Source organism: Anneissia japonica, unplaced genomic scaffold, assembly GCF_011630105.1.
Source record: "Anneissia japonica isolate Jap-2015-1 unplaced genomic scaffold, ASM1163010v1 scaffold1946_len758022_cov188, whole genome shotgun sequence".
Lineage (NCBI taxonomy): Eukaryota > Metazoa > Echinodermata > Crinoidea > Comatulida > Comatulidae > Anneissia > Anneissia japonica.
This window is the reverse complement of record NW_022694730.1, coordinates 328,385-353,858: the sequence shown is the minus strand read 5'-3', so window position 1 is coordinate 353,858 and position 25,474 is coordinate 328,385. Positions and strand designations below refer to the sequence as shown.

At 31.8% G+C, this 25,474-nt stretch overlaps 1 protein-coding gene across 1 annotated transcript in view; it reads left to right on the top strand.

The window, feature by feature from the left end:
* LOC117101224 (unconventional myosin-IXa-like) overlaps positions 1-25,474 on the top strand; it is a 104,879-nt gene that overhangs the window by 33,671 nt on the left and 45,734 nt on the right. Inside the window, exons 4-14 of the mRNA XM_033241139.1 lie at positions 644-806; positions 2,224-2,324; positions 9,429-9,645; positions 10,519-10,632; positions 11,569-11,592; positions 16,920-17,054; positions 17,669-17,790; positions 18,060-18,207; positions 19,134-19,326; positions 20,142-20,202; positions 21,409-21,585. Of these exons, the coding sequence (XP_033097030.1) occupies positions 644-806; positions 2,224-2,324; positions 9,429-9,645; positions 10,519-10,632; positions 11,569-11,592; positions 16,920-17,054; positions 17,669-17,790; positions 18,060-18,207; positions 19,134-19,326; positions 20,142-20,202; positions 21,409-21,585 (1,455 nt within the window). The remainder of the gene's footprint in view (positions 1-643; positions 807-2,223; positions 2,325-9,428; positions 9,646-10,518; positions 10,633-11,568; positions 11,593-16,919; positions 17,055-17,668; positions 17,791-18,059; positions 18,208-19,133; positions 19,327-20,141; positions 20,203-21,408; positions 21,586-25,474) is intronic.

Here is a 25,474-nt window from a genome sequence, read left to right as displayed (position 1 = left end):
TTTTTTTCGTACCAATGATATTAATGGAAGGATTGTCATACATATCCAAGTAAGAAAGTCTTATCTATGGTGACTTGCTTTAATTTTACTTTTTCATTTACAGATTCTTCATTTTGTCTCTACAGTATAAGTCTTGTTTAATCTATGCATTTTGATTCTCTTTCCTTTTTCCCATTTATATTTTCTGAAAATGTTAATTATAAAAATTACAGGTAAACTTTTTTTTTCAATTTGTACTCACAAATTATAACTGATTTGTTGGGATAACTTTCATTGAAGGCAACTGATATAACATCAGTGAAGCATATGGTACAGTTATCGTTTTCTTCTCATTAATTTAATTATTCTTTCCTATTTTTCATTTATCTTTTAGAGTATGTTATTACGTTATTATTCATGTTATTTCTCCATTACAAACCAACAGCATTAATCAGTTTCCACTTAATACAAGTGCATACATTAAAAAAATTGTTTAACAACTTTAAATGTAATACAACAAGAAATAAAAGGGCATAAGAACTGAGATGTAACAATAAGAAAAATGTGAAATCGTACAGTAAGAAATACAGCTTAGGCAGTCGTCAGTAACTAAAATATATGTATGTGTTATGAATCTTTTTGTTGGTTTTTCTTCCTTCTTTAGTGCAATTGTGGAACAATATCTTCTGGAGAAATCTCGAATTATTTTGCAGTCTCCAAATGAACGCAACTATCATGTGTTTTATTATCTTCTTAATGGTGCAACTGATCAAGAGAGGGAGGCATTTTGGCTACAGAAACCGCAAGATTATAACTACTTAAATCAAGTAAGTGGCATGCGATGTTCTCAACCAAGATTAACAAAGTTAACCACTTGGTTACAAGTTACTCTAGACTGACGTTCTGTTTGTTTCCTTCTCTTACTTATAACTAGTAGTGGTCAGTGGCGCCCTTTCCCTTTCAGCAGCAGAAAAAATCAAAACATAAAATTGTTTAGATATTAAAATGGCGGAAACTTAATGGGGCCACGCCCCTCAACTCCTCTATAGTCAACTTGTCTTTCCAAAACCATCTCCTGCTCATAGGTCCTGGATTGGAGCTTCATATCAAACAATTCTGGATCTTTCTCTGATTACACCATCAACAACTTTTTCAACACACTCATTTAAGGATCTTAATTTAGCCTCAGCTATGAGAGAATTTCAGTACCAGAAATGTAGAAACCTTGAATAGCAATGAAATTACATTTACTTACAATCCTGGCCTGACTACTCAATTTTGCAACTCTTCATATTTTTACAGTAGATTAAATACTCTTTCCATACCATATTTATTCCCAACAAATAAAACCAGATTTCAGAATTTTGTAGTCTAAATAAAGTTTTTTTATACAAAGAAAAAAGTTCAATGAAAGTATATGAAAAAAAAAATCAAATTAAGACATTGAAATCAGTATATGCAGCTGACTGAGACTGAGCACTTACCACCAGGGATGGAGATGGTTTAATAAAGTTAATGACGAGAATTTAAATGTCAAATTTTGTTCACTTTTATAAAGAAATTTAAATTAGAAGAGAAGCCTGAGACAAACAATATGAAGATTGCAGTGAAAGTTAGTTAAAAAGGAAATCATGAAATTATGCCATTGGGAATTAATGCAAAGCTAAATTTAAAGTATTATTGATTTTTTTAAACTATGTTTTTTGATGATTTATATGGATGCAAATGGTGAACAATGCCTGTTAGATTATTTCTATGACTGACACAGGAGTAAAGCATTGATTTCTATAGTGGTTCAATATTTGTTGCCTCTGAATACTATCTATATTAAATAAGGTTTATATTTTTAAATAGATACCTTGGTCTTAAACAGATAAATTTTAATAGAGATACATCTAATAATAAATAGAGATCTTAGTTCAGAATAAAGATGTTTCTATAAATATCCAAAATGACATTTTGCTTCTCAATGGGTCTATTTAGAAATTGGTTAGAGTAGTCTAATTAAAGTATTTTTCAATTATTAATTCAATAATTTTTCAATTATTTTCAATTATTAATTTGCTAATTGCTGTGCCAGTGCTATTGGTTTTCCCCCTAAAATTTTACCTTGCCCCTCCCTTGCCCCCCCCCCCCAATTTCAGACGCTGGAGCCACCACTGGCTAATTGTTATTACAAAATGGTTATTCTCTATATTTTTTATTACAAGTTTTAACTCTCCATCACTTACAATATTTTGGTAGAGTAAATGTTATACAGTTGATGGGACGGATGAGCGATATGAGTTCAATCGTCTACGACAGTCAATGGAGATGGTTGGCTTTTCAAATGAAACAATGCGAAGGTTAGTACATTATTAATTATCATATTGATATGTAATAATATTTGTTTAGATTTTTCTGTACAACTTAATTTTCTTTAATGAGTAGTTCAACCCATTTGCCCAATTCTCAGCAAGTCTGATGTATTTGTATATACAGGTAGAACTTAAATTAATAATTTCAGTTATTTTAATTTTATAAATTTAAAAGAATTACATATATATCGTAAACAATACCAAGAGGATAATAAATTGTCCAGTAAGTTGCAGTAGAAGAGGACAAAGGAAATATGGGCTGCTTCCCTAACAGTTTGTCCACCCATAGTTTGTTTCTGCACTTCTAGATTTTTAGGCACTCGCTTTCCAAACGTAAAATTAAAAAACAATTTAAAACTAATTTTTAAACACCATTTTTTTTTTCATTTTAAATATGAACCCTCCAATAATGCTAAAAAGAATTATATGAAAATTTATAGTAAATATATACGATTATAAAATTTTTAAAGTGTTAAAGATAGAGTAATCTGCTTAAGGAAAACAACAAATGTTTACTGTAATTTCTTAAAAATATGAAATAAATTGTGATGATTAATTATAGTACTATAATCATAGATATTTTCCCTAGAAATTAGTGGTTTTACATAATAAGGCCTATCAATTAAAAATGCAATGTGGTTAAAAGCTTTGCTTATTTTAAATTACTGTTATGAGATGAAATTTTGTTTTGTTGTGACAACACATAATTATACTTGTTATCGTTGACCTGGTATCCTTGGGACAATAGTGCATGCACTAATCCTATAATGTTCTGTTAATTAAACCAAAATTAGTTACAGTAAGATCATCTTGGTAGTATGACATCCGTAAAGGCTGCTAGTACATGCTGTTAATTTTTGTATTTTAATGTTTTAAAAAATACAATATAATAATTTCACACGTCCTAATACTTGTGAAAATTTGCAGGTCTTTTCCAGTTTTCAAGGATGTCCTCCGAGTATCTTCAAAATGAATTTTTCAAAAAAGAATTTTAAAACATCATGTAAATTCATATAATAAAACAGCTCAATTTGGGTCAAATTCTCTTAGTGAGATAAGGAAGAGTAATTAAACAATTAATTGTTTCTAACTATTTTTATGTTCACATCTGTTCTTATTGACAGTCCATCTTCACCTTTGTGTACTTAATGTATATTCAAGAAATTGATATTGGCCGATATTCTAATTCAATATTTTGAAATGCATTCATGCATGTCTAATGATTACTCCCTTAGATCTTATGTTCATCACCCAATCAAAATCCTTTGTGTGAACCGCTATGTTATAATAATCCTCTCATAAACTTTCAACTCCTTTTTAGTAGAGTTGAAATTAAGGAATTTCTTCTCATCTAGTGCAAATGGTGTGTCTGTGAAAGTTATAACACGTCTAGTTAATGACGCATCATCTGTATATTTACATACAAAACCTGTATTATCAATTTGGAAACAGCTAAATAGATAGAAAAGGAGGTTAGGCAAAAGTATACCGCCTGTGCTAATGCATTTTGGAAGTACAAATTTAATTTGTCACTGCTTAAAAGAGAAGTGTTAAACACAGTTTTAGTGGGTTGAACTATCATTTTGGTTACATTTGCCTTAGTGCATAGAGAAAACTTTTATTAAATGATCTTAGTAACAACTTAGTGTTGCCTAACTGCAACCAAACAAAAATCAGGCAAACATTTAGGGTTCTTTATATGGCTTCCTCTTCTCGGAGGTAGATGCCCAAAATACTTTTAAAGCTTTCATTTTATCAAATTTATTAATGAATAATAACGATTAAAGAAACAAAAGGTAGAATTCAATAATGAAATGTATACTTGGTATTAATTTCATATTTGGTATCTAGTATAATATTAATTATGATAATATATGTATAGTGTATACAGATGAAAGATTATAATCATTGGTTAAACTTCTGTGAACACATGAACAAACATCTTCATTCCTGTGGGAGATCCTAGGCGTGATTCTGTGTAGCTCAGATGGAAGGGTATCAGCAGTGTGTGTCGGAGGTTAGGATTCATTCAGATTTGATTGGTTCTTTACATAGACTTGTTTCAGGCAAAATCACTCGGGTTACACAGAAATACCAAAAACACATATACAGGATGGCAATGCAAGATATTAAATATTGTTAATACTTTTTATTTTTACATCTAACCATCTTTAATAATAGTTTACAGCATTCTTTTCCTATTGATGATCTTGTAATTATGCTCGGAACCAACTACTATAGTTTCTTGGGTGTGAGCATACTCCTTGAACACAAAATTGTGCCAGTTTTTGAGATGGGTTTATAACTGAAGAAATTTACTTTCACTAATAGAGACCTCACTATTATGTGCTATATAAATCCCACAACATACTTACATACATACAAATATAAAGGTGATTGCTTTCCTAACAGCATGTTAATCAATTTTTCAGCACTTCATACCTAATTCAAAATTATTTTTCTGAAAGCATTCATAAAAGTCAGCTGAGATAATCATTAAAATTAATACCCTTGGCTTTTCCTGGGGAAGTGCTGGTACGTGAAATCAGACGTAAAGCAGGAGGTGAGCATTTACCTGAAGTGGGCAAGTGGGCAAGCCAACAATGACCAGATTAATTTTTAATCCCTGTACTAGATACTATATAGTATTTTTAAATTCTTTTACTTTCAACTAAATTCTTAATATTATCATTAGCAAATAAAAAGGACCAAAAACATTTGGCTCATATAAAATAATATTTTATATTTGTATATTTTATTATGTCAAACAATAGTTCAGCATATTGATGATGATATTTTCTTACTGTTAAATAAAAAAGTTCAAGGACCAAAAACATTTGGCTAAAATCATAAAATCACATTTTATATTTGTAGTGTGTACCCAAAGTATTAAAACACTTCCGTTGTCCAGTGTTTCTATCTTTAGCGGCCACTTCTTCCTTTCTTTGCCAAAGACTTACTCTTGATTCATTCAAGTTTATCTGTAAATTTCATCTGTCTTCCTTCCCATCTCCGTTTATACATTTCAGCAAGCCTAGAGGGGTTTTACAGTTTTACAATGTTTTATGACAGACATTCTGCTATCTGTAGATTTAAAAATTCCAATAAGTGATATATAATAATAATAATAGTGTAGTTTTATATAGCGTACATATCCATCTAATGTAAGATGGCTCAGGGCACTTGATACGTGGACTAGGAACTCAACCAATGACTTTCTTCGCCCCTAAGGGTTCCTTCGTGTCTGTGCTACCCGGTACCAGCAATTGTCGTCGTCCACCACAGGGGCAGTGGCGGCTCTAGGATATATTTTCTGGGGGGGAGGAGCTAAGTTGTCCGACAAGGGGACTTGAGCTCCTAGGCTCGAGCTGGGGGAAGGGGCTGAGAGGGGGATCCCCTCCCAAATTAGATTTTTTTTAAAGAATAGGAACCTCTGGATGGCCGGAAATGGCACCCTCAGAATGTGACAGTCATGTGTTGGCTTGGTCTGGGCCTATTTTTACATGTTTTATGGTCTGACTGCCCGAAGGATGTACTGGGTTCTTTATAGTGCACACGAGCCATTGTATACATTGTATATTAGATACATAAGCTGGAAACGACTAAATGAAAGATGGAGAGAACATTTACTTGTAGTTGTATTTAAGTATTTACATGGTTGTGCACCATCATATTTATCTTCAATGTGTATGTTTAATGATGATGTCCATCCCAAATGCACTCGAAGTCAAAAGGTAGTAAAACCTTAGTAGTAAGAAACTGGGGAAATACTCAAGGAAAATGAACCTTTCAATACCAATTAGCCAAACTTTGGAATAATCTACCAAACGAAATTAGAAAAAATGCAACTAATATGACCATAGTCAATTTCAAAAATATCATTTGTGTAAGTTTTATTAAAAGGTTATTTGCAGTTTGAACTTTTTGTCACTTATCGTGCCATGTATAATTTAGGTTTTTCTTTTTTCTTTTCTCCATTATTTTGTATACTTTTTTGTTCTGTTGAATATTTTACTTCTGTTTATACTCTTAACTCTGTTAAGAAAACTGGACCATTTTTAAAAGCAGTACTGTACTGCTGAAAATGCTATCCAGTCGAAAGAAAGAATAATAAATGCAGGTACTATGCCTTACTCTACTTGTCTATGTATGGTACTGTTGACCTGAGCATGAAATATTAATTTTTTAAAAATTAGTTTGTCATGATTAGGAATGACAATATTCCTGATATATTGATAATAGTAAATAATCATACATCCATTGCTTTACATTTAAAGGAAACATCTTTCCTGTTTCACAAAAATATTAATCAATACATTATGAAATATTATCAGGTTTTTTTTTTCAAAGTACGATGCTATTTTTAATAGTCCCTGGTTGCCATATGCACTTATAAATTGAGTGGCTAAAAAATTACATTATCCGAACTAAAGGTCATAGATTAAAAATGAGTAAGTTTTCATTCACAATTTGAAGGTTCTTACTGATGCAGCACATTTTACTTGAATTGACAATTTGTTGTTAGAATCGTAGCAAAAAATTGACTGTATTTGATGTACAGTATATAATACTGATCCGTACCTTAGATTAGCTTCTTGGATATATGGAGCATTTTATAAGACTTAGATGGTCATTGCGGTTGTTATTGCTGTTATGATAATAGTTTACCAATATCACTACTACTATAATTAGTGTTATCCTTCTTATGTAGTGGCTTGTCTTACCAGGACTTGGCCTACCACAAATCTCCATCTTTGTCTGTCCTGTTATTGTCACTTTGACGTGTCTTTAAGTGCGGTTCTTAAATGTGACTGAACATGAGACTTTGACCTCTTAGTATTATATACTCACACCAAACTATCATTAACACAAGTTATTATTTAAATTTCTCAAAAATTGCAAAAGTGTAGAAGAAAACAGGCATTTGATGTGTTATTACAAAATATGACAACTTAATTTATTACAAAATATGACAGAGAGTTATTGCAAAATATGACAGCTCTATTTTTACAAAATACAACATGGTTTGTTACAAAATACAACAGGTACTACAAAATATGACAAAGTTTGTTACAAAATACAACAGGTATTACAAAATATGAAATTATTACAAAATATATTGTAACAAACATGTCCCAAGTTAGTCTACTGGTACACCTCTCTCATCCATGTTCGCCTAGGTCTTCCTCGCTGTCTCCTTTTTCTAACTTTTCCTTCCAAGATGTTTCTTTGTGTAGTTTTAAAATTATATACTATATGAATTCCTCTTTGTATTAAATTGCTACCATACTATATATTGTCCTTTTTTATTTTGATTTGTGTTTTCCAATATATGGTTGTTGTTTTGAAGAACCATGAGTTAATTCTAGGCATTTACTGACCAGATTATGACTGATATTGGACAGGAGTGTGTGTTTGCATCTTAGATTAGACAAATAATATATTGTCTATCCAGATAAGCACATGTAAATCTAAGCGCACGGCAAACAGTTGATATTTCAGATTAAGAATAAAATGGTGTTTACACTTTGAGAAAGCACTCTCCAAAACATGTTTCTATAAACAATTGATTTTAATCAAAATTCCATTTCTAAGTTATTACTTTGATTATAATGATAAGACACTTCAAATTATATAGTACCTTTGTATTTGCCTGTGGGATGGCCGTGGGGGACACTATAAGATAGCTAGGCCTCAAGCTATACACCTGTATATTATATAGTATGTCATTCCCTAGCCTTGGCCCCGTGAACTTAAACTGTTAGATCCCTTAAAAATCCATACATTTTTAATTAAAATTTGTAAGATTTAGGTTGTTGGAATAAAGAATGATCAGTGTTGTTGTGGTGTCTATAAAATTCTTCTATACATCTGTACACTCCCGCAAACATTGTCCTCAGTTAACAAACTTAGTTTATAGAAGTATGGTCTTAGAATATGTCCTCATGCTTATCAATACATATGCATTGAGAAAATAGACCAGCTTGTTCTCCCTTGTAGAACTAGACTATTTATCATTGGCTTGTAAGACATGCCAATTGGATTTCATTACTAAGGTAAAGTCTAATTTTGTTTTCTTGTAAATTTCACATAAAAGTAGTAGTATATTATTACCTAAAAGTTTATTAGATATGATTAATAATAAAATAACTATTGTGGCATTATTATTACTTCTTGATTTATAACCCTTCTATTATCTTTAATGAGCTGCAATGTTCATTAAATGTTGATGTTTTTAGTCACTCTTCATCCAATGAGTCATTGCTTAGATACTCATACAATTCAACACTAGTTTCATTTGCCACTCCTGGGAAAGGCACAAGCTTTTGTTTGTGTCCTCAATCTTATTAGCGAGCGAGTATAATACTCACACTAATTAAATATTCTCTGATGTCATGAAATACACAATTTAATAAATTTTGTTATTATCCACATTACTGCTGTAATATTTCTAGTTGCTAGCTAGTTCTTTATAGCAATCTTTATTCTCAACATTTGTTTCATTTTTGTATAGTTTTCAATGATATATTAAAATATGTGAATTTATAACATTAAAAAAAAAGTTAATGAATTTTGGGAAGTCTTGGCAATTTTTGTTTTATCCGATATCCTGCAGTGGATATCTCTGCGTGCTCATGTACAGGACGTGATTCCTTGCGGTTGAAAGTGCGCAAGTATGGCTGGAAATTGACAGCAGAATTTATCAAGAGGATTTGCCGGTGGAATTGTGACTTTGTTTTGGAACAAGCACAGAAATAATTTGGAATGTAGGAGGAGACAAGGCATTCCTGAGAGACCAAGTATTTCGTCCGTTCCATCTGAACGCTGCTGAGTTTTTGCAGTCACATAATTTGCCGGAAGACAGACACCTTATGAGCATACTAAACACATAATTTTTTCGATTGTGAATGCACAAGAATATTTTTATATGAGCTTGTCTGAACAGTCTTTGAATTGTCTTTCTCGTGGAGTTTTATATTTTCATACAGTTGAAAATCCAATAAACAAAATGTCTATTGGCTATTTGAGTTGGTGGCATTTTGGCATCGGTTTTCTGCAAACTTTGAAGTTGTGCTCTTTAATTCTTTATAGGATTTTCTCGGTGCTCTCTGCTGTTCTTCACATTGGAAACATAACATTCCGTAATCGCATGGACCATGGTGAATCAGTCAATATCAAGAATATTGCTACAGTGAAAGTGGTCTCGGATCTACTTCGCGTCAAGCAAGAGACGTTGGTTTCAGCACTGACCAAGAGGAAATCCAGCGCACGAGGTGATCAGTTTGTTGTGCAATATAAAATGAGTGAGGTGAGTAAGAAATTTGTTTGTTTTTTTAACCTTGTATATTTATTAATTTATTTTAGCCTTGGGTAATATACACTATATGACATGTTTATTACTGATTATGCAGAATAATTGTTGGAAACTATTCAGTAGTTGGTTTTACACAAGAATTCACTTCACATTATTATTATCAACTTTACACAAATTTCCAGCTGACAGTTAACAACTGAAATGACAAACATTGAGATAAATAAAATAAAAAAACATAATTGTCCAATTCTACATCATTTTATTGGCCAGCTTTTATTAATTTTTGCAGGAATAAACAAAGCAGATTATTTGGGACTGTATGCTCTATATTGAAATCTTTTTATGAGGCTTGGGGGAGAGAAGAGCTTACCATTTGGGATCCATTTTTGCTCTATAACTAAGTCTCTTTATAGGCTTGCAAAGTGGAAAACTGAAAATTTGGGACCATTGATGCTTTATAATCAAATCTATGAGGCTTGGATATTTTAGAGTATGTAATTTGGGACCCTCAATTCTTTATAACTAGTTATCTTTATGAGGCATGGAGAATGAAGATCTTATGGTTTTCAACCCTTTAATTTCTATTAATTTCAAATTTTGATAAGTTTGAGAAGTGGAGATATTTTCATTTCCAACAAAGGTTCCTTATATGGCTTTGGTCTTAAGGCTAATGTTAGGATTGAACCCAGTTTTTGGGATTAGAAGAAAAGTACCACAACCACACTGTCACAACTGCTATCAATATGGTATTTACTCCAAATTGGGTGGATTTAATCATGTTAACATACATGCATAAGGTTTTTCCTCCGACCACTTAACATCCTGCATTATATTTCATCCAAAACTACAAACCTATGTTATTTACAGGCGATAGCAACTCGAGATGCTTTAGCAAAGGGTCTTTACAGCGCTCTATTTGATTGGATTGTCTTACAAGTTAACCACGCCCTTCTGGCTAGGAATGAAAAAGGCGACCACCAGGTGAGTAGTCAACAATATATTCACACCAGTTTATAACACCTTGCGAAGACACCTGGGAATGCAGTGAAGTGAAAAATTGTTAATTCACAATTTTATCTTAGTCATAGATTAATAAAAAAAGAATGAAGTGCATGTAAGACATGCTTACCCACAAAACAACACTGCAACATTAAAAGCACATCAAGAATAGCATACAAAAATGCAAATTTACATTGGCATTAGGTAATCTGACTTATTCTTCTATGTAAATAGGGAGGTCTTTCATTTCCAAACTCTCTAAAAATTCATTCTTTTAATTTCTATTTAATGAATAATTCAAGATAAGAAAGTATAATACATACTCCAAGTATTAGATTCAATATTTCAACATTAATTATGTCATCTTTGGAATAATTAAAAAATTTGTATTTCATTTGATGCAGTGAAGAAAAGTCAATTTTGAATTAAAACAAGTATTGATATTAGAATTCTATTATTTATGCTAATAAATAATATCATCAAACAAAAGTCAAAATCATATAGACTGCATATGAAGTGCATAGGTCAAAGTTGTCAGTTTAAACAAAGTATGCTCTGTCAGATTTTGTCTGTCAGATTCTGCAGACAATTTTTTATGAAACTACTATGTACCAATGCCCAGCTTCAGATATATTTGATCAAACAGATGTCCATGACTGTGAAAACTGCACTGTATGCTCTACTTCGTCAGACGTGTCTAATCAAACATTGTTAGGTCTGTCAGACAAAGGTAATTGCATAGAGGCCTATACAATTCACAATACAAATCCCATATTATTGGTATAGTGGTGTATATCTGTCATTAAAAGCAAAGCTATAACTAATACATTAAAAATTCGAAATTGTCAAAAAAATTTTTGGATAAATTTCAACAAACAGCTCATTTTAGTACATTTGAATTTTTTGATTTTTACTCAGCGTTTACGTAAACAACAATTCAATGTAAGTATAATTACAGTACAATGTAATCCATGTAACAAACTTCACCATTACCAACTAATCCTATTACATCTTTATGTTTTTACATTTTCTGTTGCTGACATATGCTTCATTTGTGCTAATCAAAAAATAAAATCTGCACTAGATTTAAATACTGACTTAATAATTATTTTTAAAAATTTAATTACTGGTAAATGAGCTAGCTGCACATCTTCCGTAAGCATTCCACATGGAAAATGTTTAGTGGGCGGATTTGAAGTGCCATGAGCAAGACAGATACCGCTATATAAGTGCTCATTTATTATTATTATTATTGTTATTGTTATTATTATTGTTATTATTAATATTTTTATTGTTATTGTTATTATTATTATTATTATTGTTATTGTTATTATTATTATTGTTATTACTATTATTATTATTGTTATTATTATTGTTATTGTTATTATTATTGTTATTGTTATTATTATTTTTATTATCATTATTATTATTATTATTATTATTATTATTATTATTATTGTTATTATTATTATTATAATTATTATTATTATTATTATGCATGCATAAAGGTGTCGACAATTTTTGATGCACTCTATAAGAAAAACAATTTGGTACATTGATAACCAGAAGAAAACATTTAATTTTTTTTTTCATTATAGTGTTTTCCATATGAAATTAATATTGTGCTTATTAAAAGTAGTCCCCACAAACTGAAGCTTTTTATTTTTGTTTAAAAACATTAAAAAATATTAACAAGTAACATAATTTTTGTTTGAATTCTGGCATCAGTTTTGCATGATAAAAATATTTAATTTTAAAGCTTATTACTAATAATGAATATTAAATTGTGAAATTTGATTTTAATTTATCTTTGTTTTATTTTTATTTTAGTTTTTATTCCTTTTATTTTTAATCCAAGAGTAGTAATTGGAAAATTAATTTAAAGCCCCATTTCCGGCAAAATTGCAGTTGTTAAGAAAAATCTAAAATTTTTGTATAATGTTATAAAGGTTTATAAATATAATACGGAATTGCTAGTTTAACGGAATTTAGACATTCCTAAGAATGAAAAAAATGTGAAATTTGATTTTTTTGTGTTCCACACAAAGATTAAATGTGGATGAATTTTCATGTTTGATTTTGCGATAGGTCGTGAGAAGAAATATCGTAGGTGCCGAAAACATTAGCCTATCCAACGCTGCTAGGCCTAGCCTTACTTCGATTTAGGTTCTGTTATCACACATAAAAACGGCCAACATGATATTTTCCATTGCTAGTAATGACACTTGTGAAATATAATATTTCATAGGAATTATTTCAAATTTGTTAAAAAATTGATTCTGACTGAGATTTTGACACTTAAACATATCTTAGCCTTAATCGAACGACCGCATTGTGCGAGATGCGAAGTACAAAAACTAATCTCATTAGAGAGGGCGCACTTTATTGACTGTATAAAGTATACATAAAAGCAAGAGTATTCCAGTGGATGCGATCTACAACCTCTGAATTTGCCTAGTAACGATGAATTAGTCGAGAAAATGGTAATATTTTATGAGAAATAGTCTGTAGGCCTATTTCTCATTTTTTTTAATTCTTTTGTGTAAACCTAAAATTCATGCCAATATTTTTCCATGATTTATAATAATTGGAGTAATGCAAATGCATATTTTCTATAAAAAAAAAAAATCGGTTTTTAGTGAAATTTTGCCGGGAATGGGGCTTTAACTGTCTACTAAAGTGCATGACCTAAACTTTTATTGTAGGAATAACTCACCTTAAAAGTAAATAACAAAAATTACTTTGGGTTACACTATTTAAAAAATGCATAAAATGCATGTTTTTAAATAAATAACTATTAATAATTTAAATTTTAGATCACTAATATTTTTCAATATTTATTTTGCACTAATATTATTGAAACTTTATGTACAGTTACATTACATCATACAATCAACATAATTTTGTTGCATTCAAAGTTCAAAGTGTTTATACAGTTCTTTGCTGATAATAAATAAATTTACAACTACTGTACAGATATCCTGAAAATTTAGATAAGAGGGGGTAAAATTGTTGCTGTCCTATTAATTCCGGGTATATTTATACAGTAGAGCTCTTGCTGTCTCGTCAGTGCAAGGATTATTTGTGTCATCAAAGTCATTTGGATTCACTGCACTTCATGTTTTAATTCAGTTTCATGCCCAGACACCAATAAAATGTTTTTGAATTTCAAATATATTAGTGTAGGTTAACCATGTAAAATATATATTAGTGTAGGTTAACATTTATAAAAATGTATTTACTATAGTTCCTCATATATAAGCCCATCTCATGTATAATATCCCTATTCAACATTTAAATCACATACCATCATTTAACTGGCCTGCAAAATTACTGAGCTTTGAAGTCTGCAAGTAGTGTTAAACATTTTTTTTTATTAACTGTCCCTATAAAGTTGAAACATTTGGTGTTTGCCATGCCAAAACCAGCACCAGTGACGAAAACTATAAAATTGACTTTATAATATTTTCATATTCTCCACATTATTAGCTTCAAAATGATAGGTCATTTACTGGCATGAACTTGCTATTGCCAAAGTTATGAGTAAAATCACTATTACAGCTTCTCGGTACTAAAGTATACAATGCTGGCACATCCTTTGCTAATTACTCAGTACGCTGGTTTTGGAATGGCAAGTCTTGCAAACAGATTTTTCAGGTATAAGCCAACCCCCAAAAATCTTTGTGTTCATAGGGGAGGTGGGATTATACTTGAGAATCTACAGTAATTTGTAAACAACATGAATATTAGACTTGAGTGGAAAGTTCTGTAAAATATGCTCTCCATTTGCCTATCTTTTTGTAAACAGTAATAAAATATGGTAGATTCTGATTGGATGACCAATGTTTCCTGTCACATTCCTGTAATTGAAGAACTGATTAATGAATAAAATTTAGAACAAGAAATTATAGTAATACTGTAATGTCAAAAGGATATAGAAATAATTATAAATGAATTGTTTATAAAGTTAAAATGAGTAATGAAAAAGATAATCATAATGGCAATTAAAAATAAAGCAGCGTACCAGATAAGATGCAAACCCTGTCTCACTAAAAAACGGTCTGGAACCTACCATCTAGGTCACAATGTTAGCATTTTCTTGTGAATTATAAATGGTAAGGCAGTTCACCATAATGAGTTTTGAACTTGGCTCATTAACAAAAAACAGTCCTGCAACCTGAACATCTACATAGAGCACAATATTTACCTTTTATTTTATTTCTAATAATTGAATTCAGTGTAATTAAAATCAAACATTTTTTTTTCTGATAAAGTTAAGAGAAGAGATAGGTTTTCAATCTAACATTCTTGAAATACAGGTCTAGTGCACTGCCAGTATGTCAAAATGTTGCTAATTTTTATTTTAATATATATTTTATAAAATCTTAATGAGATATATTTAATTTGTTGATATCAACCTCAAGTATTTTCTGTCTGCAACAACATAAATGATAAACAGTGAGAGAAGTCTAACTTCACTCTTATATATAAACTTAATTAGCATAGCCTGCAGATTAAATGCATTGGGAATATAGAGTCTTGATTATCACTGAGCAATGTCATTGGCTGATCCATGTAGCATGTGATTTATTTCTACATATTGGATACGACTTTGCAAAATGTTGCCTCTTATGGAAAATCATAAAATTCCTAGTTTTGGTTCGATGAACTATTCGTAGGTTTTAAGTGTCTGAATTATTTAACAAGCATAGTATACACATAGGAAAGGAGTTTTAGAACTGAAGGAAATGTTTCTGAATGTAAACAAGAGATACGAGGGCTGACCTTGAAAGGCTGCCAGAGTGTGCTCATCTTTTTAGCCAAAAAATAAAGGAAGTTTGTATCATCAGAATGAAATTTTAAGTGGTTAAGGAAAATTCAATCAAAACCAATTATACGTATATTTCAAAAAATTAGATGAAATGAATTGATATATTAAATGAACATTAATTTTTAAATTGGCAGCAAAACTTATTAGATGCCCTTTGCATTACAGGACGTTTTAGACATAAGTGAGGGAATTTTAAATTCCATGCTTTTCCCATAAATATTTCAGTAGGGCAACAAGCATTTACCAATTACAGTCTATAGAGGGTGCTATAGCCTGAATTAGTCACCAATGCAATTGATGAATTTCAACCAAATCAAACTTGAGTGGTCCCGTTTTTAAACAGTTCAAGAAAATAAGGTTTAGTAAAAGTCATCAACCTAGGAACACAGCAGTAACGAAAATCATTAGAAGATAATATGGTGTAAAATATCTATTTCAAAGACAATTTTCTTTTAACTTTCTTTGTATTTCATTACAGCATTATTAAAAATGAATGATTTTCTCCCTTTTTTTTAGCTACAGTGGTTTTCTGTCATTTTACTAATGTTAACTGTTAAGGACAAATGATGGGTTGATTTCATTTTGATCCTTCAATGTGGAAATCTGAAGATAAAACTAAAGGCATTCGGATATCACATAAGACATAACTAATCCAACCTTTTAAATGTTAATTGTTATTTCCTTATAAATGATTAATTAAATAAGGTGTAGTAAATGTGACATGTGAGGTCTCACCACGAAATGAGACGCATCGTTGGTGAAATCATATTGAGATATTCACCAAAATATGTCAAAGGCAACATTTTTACAAAATTTTAATTTTAATGTTTCTGAATAACTTGATACTTTTATTTTATGATTTTGTACATTTTAAGTGAATTTTCTTACTAAAACAGTGTTCTCTTCGTATATTCTGTAATTCTAGTCCTATTATTTGTACAGGTTAGTTTATCTTTGAGACTGATTTTCACAAAACCGGGTTCTCATACACCTAAACTTTAAATGCTAACATCTCTGGATCTATTTATCCTAAGGAAGCCATTCAAAGACCAAATTAAAGCTTATAATATGATCTACCAAAATATAATATAAACTCATTTTTTGATTTTCTAACGATGAGACTCATTTTTTAGTGAGACCTCACATATACTTATAGTCTTTATTTAGAATTTATTTACACAAACCTTAACAATAAAATAAAGACACCTATTCTTTAAAATGTATTTGTGCTACTTAGTATTCAATATTAACATAGAATGATACCAAAACATTAATTTATCAAAATTATGGAGTGTCATTTTCTCCATTACCTATTTTTCCCTGTCTTTTCTTTCCATTTCCATAACTTCTTCCCTCACATTCTGCCCTCGCCAAATCTACCCAATTCCTCTATTGATATTGAGTAATATTTATGTTATTTTTTTCTGAAATTTTTCAGGGTAATTCGATTGGTGTGCTTGATATCTTTGGGTTTGAAGACTTCTATCGAAACAGTTTTGAACAGTTTTGCATAAATTATGCAAATGAGCATCTGCAGTACTACTTTAACCAGCATGTGTTCAAGCTAGAACAGGTAAGTGATAGTCTACCCATAAGTGAATTTAACAAGTAATGTTGTTGTGATGATGATTTTACCAAACCCTTGCGCACATAAGGACAGTTTGCTCAGAAATAGTTTTGTAAAGAGAATAATACCTACTTGTAAAATGTTTACATTGATTTTTTTGGGGTCAAACCTAACAGGTACATGGTTGGTTTGTCCAATGCGAATAGACCATCAAACAGTTTATTGGCAATTTACTGTTGCATAGGAATATGCAATCCATTTTAATACACAAAACATGAAGCATTTGTTATGCACAAATTGTTCGATGACTGCATGTTCAGCAAAGTCACTTTTTGGTCAAAATTATTTTTTATGCGACAGTGTTTAGAAGTAGAATTTTATTCTATGTTAAGCAACATGTTGCTGTGTTCTGTAGTTGCATAGTATTCAGTGCAGATCACCATTTATTTTACTGTAGGTATAATTTTTTCTGCTACAGTCTCATGGTGCTGATGCACTCCATGTAAATGGGACTTTATGCTTTAACTAATAAAACTCAACACTTGTATGCAGTGTTATGTTACTTTGCCTAATATTTCATGTTTACTGTTAATTAAATGTCACTCGGATTTCCTTTACAGGAAGAATACAGGCGAGAAGGAATCTTATGGGAGTCGATAGACTTCATTGACAACACAGAATGTCTACATCTGATCGAGAAAAAACCAACTGGTCTTATCCATATACTAAACGATGATTGCAAGTATGTCAACTATTACACTGTTTTCTGTTCTGATTAAATCAAGCTGGTTGTTATTTGTAATTAGTAATAACAAACTGCTCCCATTTTGTTGGTTTTTTTCCCTGAATTATCCTCATTCTTAGATTCTGTGATAATTTTTATTTTCTTTCTTGAGAAAAGTGACACAAGTCAGATTTTCCCCATATCTCTGTCATAGACAAAATTACTTAATTTATGTAATTTAGTCACTTAGATTAATGTATATTTTCTTCTTTTGTTTTTTTGTTAAGTTTCCCAGCAAAGGATAATGATGGGCACAACTTACTTGGAAAATTCATCAAAGAGCACAAATATCATACCTACTTTGAAACGTTGCCTATTAAAGAAGCTGCATTTATCATCGTTCATTATGCGGGACAAGTAAAATACCAGGTTAAGGTAAGACTAATGGCAGAGTACATACAAACTGATACATATGTTCCATCGTAGACAATCCACCAGACACAGAGACACAAAGATTGACCCTGACTTAAAATGCTACCGATTAGATAAGCTGCATTTATCATTGTTCATTACACCAGACACGGGAAATATCAGGTTAAAGTAAAACCACCATACACAGTCACAAAGATTGTCAGTAATTTGTGACGTCCATCACCTTTTATATGGCCCTTTAATCAAATTGCTGGTTGTAGAGCAGTGACTGTATATTCATAAATCAAACTGCGGGTTGTGGTGACTGGTTGCATAGTGATTACTGTGCACTGTGCGTGTGCATTAGCTGCGCGTATTAGAATGATTTGTTCGTGGTATGTGCACTGACACTCTTCACACAGCACTTCGCAGCTCCTCGCGATACGAAGATGAATAAATTGATTGTGGTTAATAAGGTTTATTAGGAATTACAAGATGCAAACAATCGGGAGGCACTATATCAAATTAGTGATCAGTTAGGGATAGGAAATTTCAGTCTGAATGAAAGTGATGACCACTTTCATATAAACACACCCCTCCCCATACCCACACTTACACCGACATGCATATACTATAGATATTTGGGTATAACTACCATCCAAACCCATCTATAAGCCTAATCCTAACTTTTGAGTAATTTTCATGCAAAAAAAATTTGTTACCAGGTATAAGCCCACTTTATAGGTTAAGCCTGATTTCCATAAAATTGCTACACTGTCACAACAGTGTTTCCAGTGCAATCGTTATACTGCGTAGCAGTCCCTGACGCTATCAGGATTCTCCCCCATTTGCTCGTCCTTTTCGTCCATAAAACTTAACCCAATTTTGCGCAACAAACAACGTTTAACATGCATTTTTTAGTATTTCCAACATAATTATATCTTTGGCAGGATTTCAGGGAGAAAAACACTGACCTGATGCGTCCAGATATCGTATCTGTACTTAAAAACAGTCAATTTGCATTTGTGCGTGAGATGGTTGGCCTGGATCCTGTGGCGGTCTTTCGTTGGGCTATTGTGAGGGCGTTCTTCCGAGCTATGTCAGCGTTCCGACGAGCTGGTAAAGATCATCGAGAAAACCCTGGTTAGTGAATATATTGTGAAAAAAGAAAAATTTGCACATAACACGCACACACTTTACCCATGCACATGTAGAAGCCGTACAAGAGTATGTCATGATCAGCTGGTTCAAGTAGCCATTTATGAGACCTTATGGGATTGGGTATCCAAAGGTTCATCGTTATTTTAGATGTGAATCTAACAAAAATTCGGAAGCGCTTTACCCCACCACAAAATTTCTGTATACATTATAAAATAACTATGGCTCACACACCAACAGTTAGCAAGATCCATATTAATTACATGCAAACTCATTGTTGCGTTTATACAAGGAAATCCCCGATCCAGATATCAAGAAGATGACTGTTGGATGACTGGCGTATAATAAATTGGAAATGCAGACGTCTGATTCGTTAATGATAGAAATGAGTTCAGCTTGCTAACCAGTAGCGCTTGCTAATTGATAGTAAGGAGCTTTCGATTGCACGACAACGGTAGGATGTAGAACGTCTGTAAAAGTCGTCTGCACATGCGAGAACGTTAAGTTCACCTCGTCGAGTAGATTCTGGAACGCAATTTGGCCAAATCTACGTATGCAGAGAACGTAGGACGCCAGGTGGGACAGTCACGTATGAGTGATTCCGTTCTAGTGTCGCGTCGTTGCACGAATCGAAAGCTCCTTATTGTATCCACTTCCTGGAACACTTAACTAACTGATCGGGCATTCTCACACGCATGCTAAGGGTTTGGGCTAACGGTTAGCCCGATCTGAATATTAAGGCTCTAGTTTAAACCTAACTTTTGATTGTGTAACTTGTGTCATTTTCTTTATCTTCGTAGACAAATCTACGCGGCCATTAGTGAAGCCAACCATCAGTTTGCCTGATGAATCTCTCATGAGGTAGGACTCAGCCTGTAACGTGGGGACAGTAAAAACATTGGTTTGAAAAATGCATTTTGTATGACTTGCATGCCAATGAAGTCTGGATATATAAAATTGAAATCATCTGCTGTAAGATGTGTAGTGGTGTCATTTTTATGATAACTGTACAGATTAGCACATTTGGTCATTTTAATTAAAATCGTTTGCTGTACCAAACAGGTTTATTAGGATTTTTAGTATTTCTAATATGATAAGGGCTGTTTTTTCTGCGTTTATTTGAGCAATTATTCGCAGCTGATGCATGTAGCTTTATTGAAATTCGTAAAAAGTAAGGAACATTTAAAATGTGCTATGGGAGGTATTGATTTGAAACTGTGGCTGAAATGTTTGCTGTTGCTATGGTGACTGATGTATGTTAAATTGTTTCTATGGCAGCAGTTTGTACACAGCGACAAGGTGCTATACTTGGCTCAAACAAATGAAGTAAGTTTCTTGGAAGGCTGCCAAGAAAAGTGAATGTTTATTTTCCGTGGCATTTTTTAATGTAGAGTTCATAGTTCATGTGAGTGCACTGGAATCACTGAACCGTGAACAGCTTAAGCATGCAATCATTAAATTTATTTACATTTCTCATTTGATTTTGTTTTTGTTTAATATCATAATATCTGGCTAATAAGTCCTGATTGCTTAATAGGAAAGACAACCAATTTAAAATATACTTTATTTAAAGATATATAATTTGTTGAGGGTAAAAAACAAGTTATATTTCATATATTGAACTAATTACCTTGCATATTTAAGTAAGTTATTAGCCTTCAGTTGAATATTGTTTTTGACAGTTAATATCAGGCATAATTTCGCTCTCTTATTTTTGCCTCGTTTAGACCCTTACTTTGTCTGGTAATCACTTTATTATTACCAGCCAAATTAATAGTTTAAGCAAAGAATATAAGAATGGATTTATGCGGGGCATTAATTGTCATCTTATACTTTTTCTTCCAATTGAAAGCTTACTGGAATATATAAAGTATGCAATTCAAACACTGAACTTTAATTAACTTGTTTTACCTCAAAATATATAACATAATTTGAAATCTTTTAAATTTTACTTATTTATTCACCACTCTGACCTCTGATCCTATTTAGCAGTCTGCGACTTAATTTCATGTTCAAGTGATTGTGAGATTTTCATTTAATTTTCATGTTTTTTTATGATTTTTTCAGTCAAGGAATTTTGCATGTAGATGAGCCTCATTCATGGGGTAAAGACAGTTCTCTGCTATTGCCCTCTTCCCCCGCTAACATGCAACCTCCCAGCCCCACTCTGATACAGTGGATGAGTACGTGGAAAGCGCGTCTTATGTACGGTGACGACTATGTTGACGCTGATCGATTGTTAAAGTAGGTTGGGTTAAACTTTCCCTTGTCTCACAAAACACACCAGCCTAACCCTCGATCTTATATAAATTTAACAAATTACGTTAATATCACTGGATATAAAGTTCTATAAACACATTATAAAAAGTAACATCATTATTTATCTGAAAAAAAGCATCTACTGTTTATATTCTTCAAAGAAATGCAATCATTTAAGTCAATGTTATGTAATGTTTATGGTAGTATAACAAAAATAAGTAATGTCATGATTTATGGTTATAAAAATTATCTGTCAGTTGTTCATAGAAATCTAACCAATATATTTATATAAAAAAAATAAGTATATAAAAAAAATCAAGTCATAATTTGTATGGTATTAAACACTTCTATCATTTTATAACAAATTATAATATAAAACAGTTATCCTATTTTGCAATACAAGGAAAAACCATAGTAACACCAAAATGTATAATCAAAAAATATAATTATTTATAAAAAAAAATCCTCAACATAAATCATGCTGTGAGAATCATATGGCACTCAATAAGAGAACTAAAAAGTAAATTGCAAGTACTGTACATATGAGAAGACAAGAAAAATATAAGCAAGAAATGTGTTTGAAAAGAAAGGGTTTTTGGTGATGGCGGTAGCACCACAATATTATGTGTAAGCACTGTTATTGCATTTATAGTGTTATGATGTGTGGTGCTGAGAGTAGAAGTAAGCATGGTGCTGAGAGTGGTAGTAAGCATTGTGCTGAGAGTGGTAGTAAGCATGGTGCTGAGAGTGGTAGTAAGCATTGTGCTGAGAGTGGTAGTAAGCATGGTGCTAAGAGTGTTTGCATGGTGCTGAGAGTGGTAGTAAGCATGGTGCTCAGAAGCAAGCATGGTGCTGAGAGTGGTATTAGGCATGGTACTAAGAGTGGTAGTAAGCATGGTGCTGAGAGTGGTATTAGGCATGGTACTAAGAGTGGTAGTAAGCATGGTGCTGAGAGTGGTAGTAAGCATGGTGCTTAGAGTGGCAGAAATCATGGTGCTGAGAGTGGCAGTAAGCATGGTACTAAGAGTGGTAGTAAGTATGGTGCTGAGAGTGGTAGTAAGTCTGGTTCTGAGAGTGGTAGTAAGCATGGTGCTGAGAGTGGTATTAAGCCTGGTTCTGAGTGTGGTAGTAAGCATGTTGCTGAAAATGTTAGTAAGCATGGTGCTGAAAGTGGTAGTAAGCATGTTGCTGAGAATATTAGTAAGCATGGTGCTGAGAGTGGCAGTGAGCATGGTGCTTAGAGTGGCAGAAAACATGGTGCTGAGAGTGGTATTAAGTCTGGTTCTGAGAGTAGTGGTAGTAAGCATGGTGCTGAGAAGCAAGCATGGTGCTGAGAGTGTTAGCAAGCATGGTGCTGAGAGTGGTATTAAGCCTGGTTCTGAGAGTAGTGGTAGTAAGCATGGTGCTGAGAAGCAAGCATGGTGCTGAGAGTGTTAGCAAGCATGGTGCTGAGAGTGGTATTAAGCCTGGTTCTGAGTGTGGTAGTAAGCATGTTGCTGAGAATATTAGTAAGCATGGTGCTGAGAGTGGTAGTATGCATTGTGTTGTTTAGTGTTGGAGATGTGGTGTTAGTACCATACAAATTTTTTTGAGAATGATGTTTGGTTAATTTTTGGTTGGTTAAGAGCTGATATGGTAAGCATTATGGTGTGATGGTGCATATTGGTGTTAATCAGATGTTTGCATTGCATTCGGTTTGCATCTAATCAAGTGCATGAAATCACTAATCATTGCAAAGCATTTGAACTCATTAAACTACATCAGTGTTAGTATATATGTTGTAAATTTATCATATACTTTACTATTTCTTTCAGCTTTTGTTGTCCATCCTGAACGCATTTCTTAATTGTTATTCATCACTAACACATAATTTAACACAGCTTGTTTTTACTACATCAAAATACAATCATTATGATGATAAATCAATGAGGTATTAAATGATTACAAACAAGTACACATTCATTTATAACATAATATACTAAGAATAATATTTATGATAAAATGAAACCATGTATAATGATTTTTAAAAAAGATATGATTATCAGCTTTACTTTCTGCACTCATGTTTCAAAACAACATTTATTTAAATTATATTTATTATTTATTTTAAGTATACATTAAGCCATGATTTAAAATCATGTAGATGCTAGAAATTATTATTGTTGTTTACATATGTCACTGCTGGCTACCATTATTTAATTTCTATATGCTTACATTGCCACCGATTATTTAACACTTTTTTAAAAGTGTCTAAAGATTCATCTGAATTATAAATAACAGTAAATGATGTATGTGGATTTATTTTGCACACATATCCATCCAATGGGTATTCATAAGGTAAGAGAGACACAGGGACTCTGCCACCAAGTTGGTAAGTACATTGTAAAATTATATATAATTTTAAAATAAAAACAATATTGAAACATTTTTATTGCGTATAACATAATAATTAAAATTATTTGTAGATGCATAACAATTAACATTTAAACATTTATAGTATTGTTATAAAGTACAGAATGCTAATATTTGTTACATGATGGTAGATGTATTATGTGAATTAGATGCAAAATATTTTTCACAAGATGAAAAAAAAAACATCAAAAAACCAAATTCACCACACTAGTTATATTAGGCATCAGATGCAGATTTAGGAGTGAAAGCCAGATTTGTATTGTCAAATTTGTCTATTAATGATTGTGATTTGATTACTCTGTTCTGGTTTTTTTTTTTTTTTTATTGGCTAACTTATTGTCAGTGATGTTAGGATTTAATGAACTCCAATTACTTATCTATATCCATTCTGTACTAGGGGAGACTAATTTTATACCTTGTTAATGCAAACCCACTGTTTGCCAATTATGATGATATCAAATAAAAATACAATTTTATTTTTGGCCAATTGGCGCACCCGCCAACATGAAAAAATGGAAATTTAAAAAAAAAAAGTTTTTCTTTATTTTTTTTACCCCTGCTGCTGCCTTGAAATCTCCATAATTAAGATAAGTATATTTCTTCCTAATTATACAAATTTAAAGCATTTCACTGGATTTTATTAGTTTTTTATTAGATTTGTTAATGATCGTAGATGTATTATGTGAATTAGATGGAAAATATTTGTCACAAGATTAAAAAAAAAAACATCAAGAAACCAAATTCACCACACTAGTTATTTTAGACATCAGATGCAGATTTAAGGATTTGTATTGTCAAATTTGTCTATTAATGATTGTGATTTGATTACTCTGTTCTGTTTTTTTATTTTTTTTTATTGCTAACTTATTGTTGGTGATGTTAGGATTTAATGAACTCCAATTACTTATCTATATCCATTCTGTACTAGGGAAGACTTTTTTATACCTTGTTAATTCAAACCCACTGTTCGCCAATTATGATGATATCAAATAAAAATACAATTTTATTTTTGGCCAATTGAAAAAATAGAATTTAAAAAAAAAGTTTTTCTTTATTTTTTTTTACCCCTGCCGCTGCCTTGAAATCTCCATAATTAAGATAAGTATATTTCTTCCTAATTATATAAATTTAAAGCATTTCACTGGATTTTATTAGTGAACAACATGCCATGGTTCTTGTGTTTGTTCTCGTTTTTAAGAGATGTGGTTTCCTCTTCGCATCAGCATGAAGTTGTACTGACCGACAGCTAGGTATTGGCTGGTACAAAATAACCATCGACAGGTGAATGACCACTGATTGCCTTGGATGCCTTTTTAATGATTTGTCCTCAGTGACATTACAAATAAATCTTTCAACTTCACAAATATAAGAACTATATATAAGGATATGTTTTGTAGATTTATCATGAAGGCAATAAATTAGAAAGTCACAATAACAATTCCTTGATTTACTCGGTAGCAGA